The sequence below is a fragment of the Anneissia japonica genome, unplaced genomic scaffold (assembly GCF_011630105.1).
Source record: "Anneissia japonica isolate Jap-2015-1 unplaced genomic scaffold, ASM1163010v1 scaffold288280_len83618_cov193, whole genome shotgun sequence".
In the NCBI taxonomy this organism is placed as follows: domain Eukaryota; kingdom Metazoa; phylum Echinodermata; class Crinoidea; order Comatulida; family Comatulidae; genus Anneissia; species Anneissia japonica.
The window spans coordinates 71252-83586 of NW_022734284.1; the positions used below are offsets into that span (position 1 = coordinate 71252).

General features: G+C 35.4%; 1 protein-coding gene across 1 annotated transcript in view; it reads right to left on the reverse strand.

Moving 5' to 3' along the window:
- The window catches only part of LOC117116345 (mis18-binding protein 1-like), a 14687-nt gene extending 5382 nt beyond the window's left edge, over positions 1 to 9305 (reverse strand). Inside the window, exons 1-10 of the mRNA XM_033260360.1 lie at positions 9150 to 9305; positions 7973 to 8999; positions 7187 to 7242; positions 6677 to 6762; positions 6134 to 6270; positions 5391 to 5478; positions 4410 to 4777; positions 3933 to 4135; positions 1949 to 2787; positions 1157 to 1314 (exon numbers count right to left, since the gene is read on the reverse strand). Coding sequence (XP_033116251.1) covers positions 1157 to 1314; positions 1949 to 2787; positions 3933 to 4135; positions 4410 to 4777; positions 5391 to 5478; positions 6134 to 6270; positions 6677 to 6762; positions 7187 to 7242; positions 7973 to 8999; positions 9150 to 9194 — 3007 coding nt within the window. The 5' untranslated portion in view covers positions 9195 to 9305. The remainder of the gene's footprint in view (positions 1 to 1156; positions 1315 to 1948; positions 2788 to 3932; positions 4136 to 4409; positions 4778 to 5390; positions 5479 to 6133; positions 6271 to 6676; positions 6763 to 7186; positions 7243 to 7972; positions 9000 to 9149) is intronic.
- Positions 9306 to 12335: the final 3030 nt, after the last annotated feature.

Consider the following 12335-nt stretch of genomic DNA (forward strand, 5'->3'; position numbering starts at 1 on the left):
GGGTTTCAAAGGCTTATTTAATCGACTTTGAACACAGTCTACTAATATGTAGCAAATACATTTTTTTTTCTCCCCGACGAATAGTGCTTTTTCTCCCCGACTGGGGTGGGGGAGCTCTCCCCGACGGGGGATTCCTCCCTCCCCCCAACTTCGCTGGCGCTCTTCCCCTTTGGTTCACCTGATGAGCTAGCGAACACTAGCGAAAACATGTCTCAATAAATTTTGTAGGTGCTATTGTACTTATTTCATTTGTATTTCATGCTATTGACTCCAATCTTTATTCCATTAGATTTGCTTACACTCATTTGGAGGGTTGAAGAGATTCCAAATGGGGCTCTAGAAGGGGGCGTTTATTGGAGTGGGCGTTTATTCAAAGCGGGGCGTTCATCGGTAATTTAAAATTCATGTTGTTCTTAGAATTATGAACCCACCAGTGTAATAAATTTTGTTCACAGACTATACCGATACCCACTGGCTTCAAGTAACTCGGCCCTTTAACCGACTCGGACCATAAAGACTCGGCCCTTCACCAAATCGGCCGATGAACCAACTAGGCCCTTGTCAACTCGGCCCTTAACCGACTCGGCCCATAACCAACTCGGTTAATTAAAACATTTATACAAACCAAGTGTCAGTTATTTCATTTGAAACCAGTGTCAGTATAATCTTAGGTACGTAAGCAGATGGTTAACATACGCAAGAATTTAGTCCAATGAAACTGTTTATCATCTTGATACCTTCCGACGAAACCACGGCGTCCCCACTGATCGATCTAACGTGACGTTGTTATGTGGGTGTTTTATAGCTTATTGAGAATGGTACCGGTAATATCACCGAAAAAATAGATAAAATGACATTTGAATGACCAACAAAAACAACTGAGGACGATAGTTCGTCATTAGAAGTTATTTAGTATAATTTTATTCGGAAAATTAATCTCAAAATCGAATTGCCGTCCCCGGCGTTGTCAGTGACGGTTTGTATCAATGCTGTCTCTTATACACATCTAGATGTGTATAAGAGACAGATATATATTGTGTGAAAATATATGTGCCATGTGTGAAGATACATGCATTAACATTTTAGGTACATGTGCATATCCATTCATGCACCATATTATGATGATACTCTGTGTGGCATTATGATAATATCTTACCCCCTTTCTCCTTCTTAACATCACTTTGTTTTTTGACTGGTTGGGGTTCTGTGACTGCTTGGTATTTATCCTGACACTCTGTAGCTGTCTTGGTTCCAACCATCATGGCAATCTTGTGCCAAAAATCTGCAGCGGTTGGAGGCAATAATTTCATTGCTCTAAATTTGAAAATAAGAAAAGGAACAATACAGTGGTGGAATAAAATACACCGATGGTAGCCTCAGTGGAAGGTCGGGAAAAATTTCCCCCTTCAGACAAGCTTGGACCCCAGTTGTTTAATGCTACGACAAGGTCACTGGACCAAAACTATTAGTTTGCCTATTCAGATGATATTATTTTGATTGCCAATCCCCAATATTGTGGTGTAAAAGCACAATTTTGGGCCATACTACAGTAAGCCATAAAAACTCTCCCTATCAAACCTTACCAAGGATGGACTAAAGGTTCTAATAGGTCCCTTGGGTTTTACCCCTTGTCGGACCCTGATTGGCAATTTCTGCAGCCACCCCTGAACAGCAGAAGAATTTATTTATTTATTGAGGTATAAAGTGGTAGCACAAGTTAAAATATAAAGCAGGATCACCATAGAGAAAAACATGAGCAAAATGACATACCTGTACCTTACTGAAAAAAGAATTGCAAGTAAATTAAGAATACAGTAATTTAATATTAGAATATTCAAATACTAAAATGTGGATACAAAACTACACAATAAAATGCGGAAGTTAGTTAAGTAAGTGGAGAAGGGTGTTAAGAGGAGGGGGATATAAACGAAACAATTCTTTGACCTACTTTTGAAGTTTATTGATTTCCTTTGGTTGCCAAACAGCTTTATAATCCTCCGCAATTGATAATCTGTTACTAACACTTGCTTGCTTCTTATTACAATATCCTCCTGTGTGTTGAGTTTTTGCTGGAGAATTTTTCAGGAGTGCTTGCTTTTGTGGAGAGAATTTCTTTTTCTCTTTTGTGTTCCGTAGCTGATCAAGATCACTTTGTTCATCGTGTGCTTCCTGTTCGTTTGTGATTTTGTCGTTCATGTTTTCATCAAGCTTTTTGGTTTTTCCATGACTAGACTTTCGCCGTGGCCTACTCTTTGGGGTGTCAGAACTGGAAGGTTTACCAGATTTACCACTGCTTTTCACCAAGTTGGCAACGGTTGAATTACTGCATGTTGGCATAAAGTGTACATGTAAGTCATTTGATTTAAACATTTTACTCCTCTTAATATGATTCGTTTCTACAGGGATTATAGAGTTGTTGGCCCTACTGCCTTTTGGTGTTTCAAATTCACCAGATGATTTCAATGGTTTGTTAGCATTAGGTGTTTTAAATGTGTCTCTCTGACCAGCGGTTTCTGATGCCAGTTTAGATTTTCTTTGTTTGCGTGACTGGGGTTTTGAAATTGCGTTGATATCTTCCACCCTGGTTTCTGAAGTCTCTTCCGCATTGTTTTTCAACCTTTTTGATCTCCGTAGGTTATTAGATTGAAGTTTTGTAACGGTGTCGCTATCAGAAGCCGGGGATGAGACTTTAACATTAGTAGATGTTGATGGTGTTTCCGAAACACTTGACAACTCCTTTGTTGTTTTCTTTGAATTTTTAATGTTTTTGTAAGCTTCTATTCCTTTCTAGAAAAAAAATTAGGTTTGTTATATGTACTGTAGAATAAAATTTTACATAAGACCTAGATTATTATAAAGATATGCAAAGCAAATATCAATAATATTACCATAGTTCATATTGTATAAGCCCACGCCTCCTTCAACACAAAATTAGGCCGATTTTGTGGGGTGGGCTCATACCCAGGGAATCCCATTTTCAATCAAAAGGCAATTTTTCATCACTGCATGCCTAATTCAAAGCCAATATTAGATTTTTTAGAACACATATAAAAGTCAGCTTAAAGATGTATTGTCCATTGCTAATGTCAAAAAATCATAAAAAATAATTTTGAAATAAACTTGCTCATATTGCAAAGGCATACAAATTATTGAATTTAAAACCAAAAAATTATAATAAAAATAAAAAAACACTTCCAGTGACTGGAAGTGTTTCTATCATTTTTTGCTGTAAATTGATGGGTAGACATTTTTAAATACACTCATTTCTATGTTCAAGTTGATAACTTTATGTTACTTCAAAATGGGTAAATTAATTTTTAAAGATATTTTTATGATTTTTTTGGTATTTAGCATGGAAAAATACATCTTTAAGCTACTCCTTCAAATTATACCCTAGGCTGTTGCCCGTGGAAAGGCTTCTAGTAAAATTGGGCATAAAGTAGGAGGTGAGCTAATACACTACATGGGATTATACATTATGTGGGCTTATACCCAAGCAACTACGATAATATTCATTAAACAGCTTTAATTAACGGTTGTGTGTTGCATCACATTAAGAGGATGTACAGTTCACCTATGTTTTCAATGGAAAAGATGGAATGAATACAAATACATGAGCAGTGGCATAACAACTAGTCATGGGACCCGTGGGCAAGGGGGGGGGGGGGGGGGGGGGGTGGGGGGGGGGGGGGGGGGGGGGGGGGGGGGAAGGTATTTTTGCTCAAGAAGACTTCGAGGGATGGGTAATCTCCCTACTTAATTTTCTACCTGATCAAAGCTCTATATTACTGTGCAGTAGGCAAGTAGTAAGGGGAGCTTGGGGCCCCCATTTGGTTGGTTACACGAGGCTTTGCCCCTCCCACCACCAAGAGCTCACATGCTTTATGCCACTGCACATGAGACAACAAAGAATAATAAATAACACAGCTCACTTTTTCACTTAAGTTCAAAGAAATCGGCGATAAAGAGGCACCAATAAGGTTAGATGTTCCCGGTAGGATCTCCACCACATTCAATCTATCAATACTACGCAACCTCTGCCCTGCCCAGTAGGCTAGTGGTGGTTTAATGAGGCGGCCTCTACTGGATGATGGCAGATCTTTCACACTTAGAGTTGAATATTGCCCATTAGATGCTGTTGGTAACAAAAAATACACTATAAATATTTAATGTAATGAAGATTTATAGTATCAATAAAGCAAGTTTGTATCAATGATTATGCTGCAAATATTCATCTGTTCATATTATTGTTATTACTTAGATACTAGATCAAAACCAGCAAAAAATGCAAATGTAAGATATAATTGATGTCCCCCAGCATGTAAATGGGTAAACATAAACGTCATAATCAAAAGTAAGATTCCAAAAATACTACCAATATTTAAAAATTAAAAGAAAAAACAACTCACAACTTGTGTTGGCTTTCTTACTTCCTCTAGCAGGATTCACAGGTGTTACATTCAATGGTGCTTTAATCACATGTGTCTTAGAGTCTGCAGGTGTCTTAGGGTCAGCGGGTGTCTTAGGGTCTGCATTTGTCTTAGGGTCTGCAGGTGTCTTAGGTTCAGCAGGTGTCTTTGTTTTTGCAGATGTCTTCGTTTTTGAAGATGTCTTTTTTTTGGCAGATGTCTTTGTGTCTCCAGATGTCTTTGTTTTTGCAGATGTCTTTCTGTCTCCAGATGTCTTCGTTTTTGCAGATGCCTTTTTGTCTCCAGATGCCTTTGCATCTCCAGACATTTTAGATTTTTTGTTTACTTTAGTTTTGACTGTAAAATCACTAAAATGAAAGTCAAAAAATGGTTACTGTCTGACCAATGCACATAATGAGCAACTAAAACCATAACGCTCTGTTCACACTATCCCGTTTCATGTGAAAAATGTGATTTGCCCATATATGGACATCAAGATGTCATATCACACCACCCACATATAAAGCAGCTGTTCAAAAAGGGGTTTTGACAATTTCCAGAATATGCCAATGGGTCTAGATCATGTGTCCTCAAAGGAACTGGGAAATTTTTTCTGAGATGTTTTAGAATGTATTATGTTAAAAAATAAAAAAAAAACAGAGAAAATCATTTTCTTCGACGAGTTGTGTGCAACAGAGCTTAATCATATATTCCCCTACTGGTTCCCCCAGGCCATAACCAAGTTCATGTGAAGTGTGGGGGGGGGGGTTTCCCTATTGGACAAGTTTAACTCAGTAGTAAACTGGTCAAGGGGGGTCTGGCTGAATCCCCTGGTTACAGGCCTGCCCTCCTCTTCCCACCATTTATACATCCGGATGGAGAAAGAAATATATGTGAAGTTCCTTGGACAGCATGGGATTAAAAATCATGACCTTCCATGCAAAATGCTCCTCATACCCAAATATTTACCAATCAACCTACCATTGGCTCTCATATTCTTCCTGCAGTAACTCCTTCCAGTTTTTTGGGAAACCATTTTTGAATTTCTTGATTTTCGTTTTTGAAAAACCTGCACCAAAGCAAACGTTACCAGTTAAACACACTAACTGCTGTCAACTAATATATTTGTCCAAAAATATGAGTAAGTACACTCGTCTAAAAGCAAAGAAATTTGGGTTTAAGATCTGTCTGGATTATCAAAGTTTCTTTGTTAAAAAAACTGTTGCATGCCCATATATAGTCATGATGTGCCTATATATGGTCATTGATGTCGTCTGGCAGTGCTCAGAGGATACATGCACTGTACACAATAAAGGTAAAGGTAAAAGTGGGAGAATCACCCCATAACTTGCAGCGTCATTGTGCTGAATTATGTATGGCGGTGGATTGTGACTACCTAGCAGCCGCAAAGAGGCGCTTCATGGTAGGTAAATGTTCCCACATCATCCCACAACGACAGAGGGCTGAAATGAACCATAACATCGGGGTAACCCCCTACTCTTCCGAAAGATGCAATGGGTTCAATAAAGTGCCCGCGAGCCATTGGACCTCCATTTTAAGTCCTTATCCAAAAAGACTTGGTTCTACCAAACAAACCATGGGCGAGGAGCGGCTGGTTGTGTCCAATTTGAATTGACACTTTGAGACTGTTTAAACATTGGATATTCAGAGTTTATCTCAGTTGTATCAATTACTACAGAAAGCAAAAAACAGTACATTCTCACCATTCTCTAAAGACATAAACTGATCTATGGTGCCAATGAGTTTGTATTCAGATCCTGAGCCAGTCTCCAGTTGTGTTGCAGTAATTCGTTTAACAATACCAGAACTATGCCAGTATACTTCATCATCATCCTCTTCACTAAAAAAGAGAATTAAAAAACAATAAGGTTCATTCTCATTTAACTATAGCCAACGAATAATCAGAAAATACAAATTTACAATTAAGGATGATAAAAACTGAATTATATAATGTTTTGTTAATTCTAATTTGTGAATTTTCATTGCTCTATTGTTCAATGTTACATTGTTTATTAGGCAGGGCACTGCAAGTTAATATATTTACATTTAATGAATATTCAACAATAAACATGCAATGTTCCTATTGGCTCATAAATACTGTAGGCATGATTCCCATTGGGTAATAATGTAGAATTTTTATTGGATTTAATTTGTTGGGATGCTCTTTTATATAATGATGGTTGGTAGAAATTTCCCCTCTATTCAGGTCAAACTGAATAATAACCGAATCAATGGTGGATACTTACAGTCGCTGGCCCTCCACGAAAACTCCTTTATTGTCCTTAACAGCCTTCAGGCACCAATTTCTTAACACTATCATAGCTTTACAGGGCTACAAAAAGAATAGGAAACATTATTATGAATAATAATATAGTAATGGATTTGAATAGCTCAGCGGTTAAGATGCCTGCATTCTGATCCCAAGGTCCTGGGTTCAATTCCTGTCACAACAGGTCTTTTTCCACTCCCTAAGCTTCATAAAGAGATTTAGTTTATAACGCATCATTCTCATCCTGAAGTGGAGAGTGCACTCGTTGTTGGATGTGAAGAAAAAAAAAATTAAATAAACAAATTAAAATAAATAAAAAACAACAATACTGTAATAATATTAAATAACAATAATATTTTTTTTATCACAATTATGACTAATATAAATTTTCACTGTATGCTGTCAAACAAGGCACATCCGAGGATGCAACTGGGGCATGCATCACTGGAATTTTGATAGAAAGTATCTAAATAAAGTATTACTGTACCTTTTCTGATGAAATTTTAGTTTCACACTCACTGACATTCTGTCCTTTTCTTTTTACTGAAATTATAAAAAAATAAAAACAATGTAGTAAAAAAAGAGATATTTTTTATGCTATCATATCTTACTAGTACTAGTGCAGTATGAGCACTTATAATGCGCTCCTTCCTTGAGGTTATAAAGCGCAGTTCTTTTCCCTGGTCATTGGGTCCACATGCTAAGTGTTGCTGCTGGTAATCAGCGCAGGAGCAAGCAACCCCACCAGGTACCCATTTATACTCCTGGGTGGAGAGAAGCAATGCAGATAAAGTGTCTTGCTCAAGGACACAAGCTGAAATGCACAGCGAGGGATTGAAACCCCGATATTGAGGCTGGGAAACCAAATTGTTCCCGCTGCTCCAAACCGCCACCACATATCTCGGTAGTAGTTGGTACACCAGTGACATTTCAAAATGAACTACTGTATCACAGCACTTCTTGTATATAGTGTTTCATCCAATAACCAAGGCAATAATATGAAGAAGCAGTGACCTGGTAGCCTATTATAAGTAATATATTTACAATACGTACTGTACAAGAAGGAGCTTTCGATTTGCACGATGTGACGCCAAAACGGATTCACTCATGCATGACCGTCCTACACTCTCTGCAAAATGTAGATTCGGCCAAACTCTATCCCAGAATCCAGGCGATACCGTTGTCATGCAATTGAAAGATCTCTATTGTTTCTGACAACTCCACACAAAAAGAAAAAAAAAATTTAAACAATAAAATGTTTACAGATTCTTACCTTTTCTTTTAGCTCGATTTAACTCCGTTTTATGTTCTGATTGCTCAATGTTAATGTCAACCCCTCCTACTTTTTTACTGTCATCACCCGTAGCACTTTCATTCAACTCAAATAGGTTTTTAGGAAGACTATTAACAGTTTCTAAAACACTATTCCATGTTTCAAATCCATTTTTTCCCTGATTTTTAAGATTTAAATTCCTTTCTGTGAGTTTGACTGTATCTGCCTTTTTTTTAATGGGTAATTTATGTACATTAACACCTGGTTTCCTCAATCGGTACCTCTTATTCAATTCACCACTAGTTGGACTGAGCTCTGCTCGGTCATGCATATTAGCAATCACGAGATCAGAAGTTAAATTCTTCGCAACACTATCCCTTAATAATAAGTCTGCAGATGATGAGGCAATTGCTTCATTGTAGTCATCTTCACGTCCTAATGGTTCTGATATCAGACTACCCTTCATACCATCTCGATCTGATGTACACAATGTCACTATGTTATCATTTGCATAATGTTTTTGTGAATCATATGATGTTTGGACGACACTTCTCTTCTGTTTGTTTTCTTCTGGTATCATATTTACTGATTGATTTGAAGATGACTTTGTATCTCTAGAATATTTCCTATGTGACGGTGTTGCAGGAAAGCCCATGTATGTTTCATGGTTTATCACTGGCTGGTTATCAATTCCATTTTCTGATATATTTATTAGACTATATACTCGTTCATCGCTGGAATTCTGAGTGACCTGAATTACGTTGGTTGGAGCTCTGAATTCTTCATAATCCTCCTGACTTTCCTTCACTGATTGAATAAACTTAGCCTTTGGAGATAAAACCTGATTATTTCTGTATCTGTTGAAATATGATGTTTTAAGCTTGTTCAATGCAAATTTTGGTTTTTGAAATTCCAAAAATGAACTGCTGTACTTTGGCTCAGATTTTACCTGATCCACGACTGGTCTTTTACTAGCATACAAATTCGTTGATTTGTTCAGAAACAACCTTGACTTTTCAGTGAGTTTCTACAGAGTAAAAATACATAAATAATTAATAATAACATAATCACTAATAATTTTTTACTTATTAAAATTTCATTACATTTTTTCAATCCAAATACTATATGGACTTGGAAGCTCAAAAAAGAAATTGAATGAATCAAGCAAGACAAATACCTTTGGATTTGTACTTTTCTGGAAAAGTTCTTCAAATGCATCCATTTTAAAGGTTTAGTATGTTTCTACTATTCTTGGTCATTATAGTAGTAGTACTGATTATTTTACTCTGTGAAAACAAGGTTACAAGAAGAAACACAATTGGTTTATGCTTTTTTAAAAATATTTTTTATAAAGTAGACATTTTGTGTTTACACATATATACATAACTACTACTACAAAACTTATATTGTAGTAGGCCTGTCAGGAAAAATTTTGTCCCGGGTCAAAATCAGTCCACCGCACCGAATTTGGCTTTAAAATTACCTGCTAAATGTAGTCCACATAAGCCAAAATCGGTCCGGTGTCTATTTAGTAGGTATAACTTGTATTTTTATAATGTTGTTCATATTTTTTTAAACCAAATGATAGATAAACATCTTAGCTCTCATTATATAATGATTTCATTCGTTATGTGTGAAATCATAGGTGAAATTAAGTAAAGATTCGCGCCCAGTAAACACTTTGGTGTAAGAGCACGAAAAGATGTGGTCTTAAATAGTGTTCTTTTTTTTGCATTGTTTTGTTTTGGTTGCTTTTTTTTTTTCATTTCATTTCATTTTATTTTATTTCAAACAACGCAAAAATACAATATAAAATTCTTCATAAAGGTAAAAAAATAACAAGTAATATTAACAAATTATTAAATTACAGTAAATAATAAGTGAAGATATAGTAATAACAATAGTAATAAAAAAATATAATATAATAATAATAAAGATAATAATAAAGATAATAAAAATAATAATAGTAGTAGCATTAATTGTAATCATAGTAAAAATAATAATAATAATAAAAGTAATAACAATAATGATAATGGTAATAATAATAATAATAATAGTAATATTTATAGTAATAATAAAGATAATAATAATAATAACGATAATAATAAAGATAATAATAATAATAATAATAATAATAATAATAAAGACAATAATAATAATAATAATAATAATAATAATAATAAAAATTGTGTTGTTGTGCTGAACGCTGCGACGAAGTACATGCATTAATTCAAAGAATTCTGACCCCTTTTTTAAAATGTATTAGAACATTGGATGATCTAATACCCCACACAATAATCTGGAATATTTAAAACTAATAAATCAGTCTTGTGTTTCATTTTAGGCCCAAACCTAGGCCTAACCACGATGCATGCTGAGTGTATCGATCGCCTAGGCCTATGAAATGCATTATCAGGGGGGTTTGATAAAACACGTACTCAAAAGCTTAATACTAATCATTCTGTCAGCTGCAAAAGACTTTGCAAGTGTGGGAGAAGCATAATACTAAATTACTTTAATCCACTCCACGGGAGAAACAATCATACTCTACGAGCAGCAGAGTTACAAGTGAAGTGGCCAGGCCGACACGGACCAATTTTATCCAAGCGGTACCAGTTTTAGCGGCTAAAATCAACCCAGGACCGATTTTAGTAGTCCATCCCACTATCCTATCAGTACCGATTTTGGCAGCCGAAATCTGTCCGCTGGACATTTTTTGGACCGGAACAATTTTGGCGTGACAGACTCTATGACTTCCTCTTTGACAATTAATAAGGTCCTACGAACACCACACGGACCACATACAACCACACAGATGCAAAAATAATTAAAATATTGCCAAACGAGAGTAGAAAACTGCCTAAAAATCAATAGTAAACAACTTTTAAAGTGATAGTTGACCGAATTATCGTAAAAATTGACTATTTTTTACAGGTTTTGCCACCGTGCTTCAGAAGGTAATGTGTTGACCTTGAGTATCTCTGACGCAATGAGGTCTGCAGAAAGGTGTATGTTACATTTCATCGAGAGAAAAATATGCAAGGCACAACACATGAAGGTTAATGAACTTAAAATTGTAAATAATAAAAAGGAAAAATAGTATTTGTTATTAATATTATTAATTTTGTATTACTGTATGTTAATGTTATAGTAATTGTACTATTTATTATTGGTGTATCATTATCACATACAGTAATTATTATTAATATTGTAATAGTATTGTAATGGAATAGGCCTTATCTATTTAAATTATGGGTATTCTAAAATTGAAAATTTTAAATAAGATTGAATTAAAGGCGGGTGTAACTCCCACGGAAGAGAAAAATTGTTAGTTCAGAATTCATTCCGTTATAGTATTATTATTAAGGATTTTTTTTTTTTTTTTAAATATTTAGTGTTAGAACAATTTAGTAAAGGAGATTTATGTCATGGAATGGGTACCATTTAAAAGTTGTTAAACATGTACTCAATAAATTAAACGAACCAAACGTATAGGGCTACTGATGATAGCTTGATTAAGATCTGGGTTAGATTGCCTTATCTGGGAAAGGCAGGTGAATCCATTTTACGTAGATGCTTAATTAAACAAAGTAAAGAAAATTTAGCACCTGTACAAAAATGTCTCTCACTTTACAGTATATCTACTAAAGATCAAACCCCTAAGGAATGTAGGAGCTCTATTGTTTATCATTTTAATTGTCCAGGTTGTAATAGTGATTATATTGGTAAGACAGATAGATGCTTAATATCTAGACTTAAAGAACATTCTTCACGATCTGATAGTTATAAATGATCATATACAAAATTGTGAGGCATTCCAAAATGTTTTAGGTTTACAAGGTATACTTGAAAATGATAGTGTAGCCTGTAATGTAAGTAATAAATTAGGTTTAATATTTTCTAATACTAACATTATTGACAGTTCGCAAAATTGGTCTATACTATTGTTTAAAGAAGCGTTTGCTATACATAGGTGTAGCATATTTGAGTATAGGCTTGCTACTATTATTGTTTATGTTATATGCTAATTAGTTGTACGATACGCGCGGAGCTAATGATATGCGAACGCGCGGATATACGTTGTTACATTAAAATGGTTGAGTTACAATAATGTCTTGTTGGACTGCTCTGTTGTTATCTGAGCGAATACACTACAACTGGCGACGAGGACTACATAAATCCACTTATGTATTAAACAGTTTTTGTCACTGATTTGCGAGGTATTAAACATATACATATTGTCAATATACACGATCTGTGTGGGCAACTCATGTAAAGTTTTGGAGTACCATCGCAGAACAACATAGTAAAAATGGCGAATGCACTGATAGGCAGAATCGACCCATTCGACGATACCAGCGAG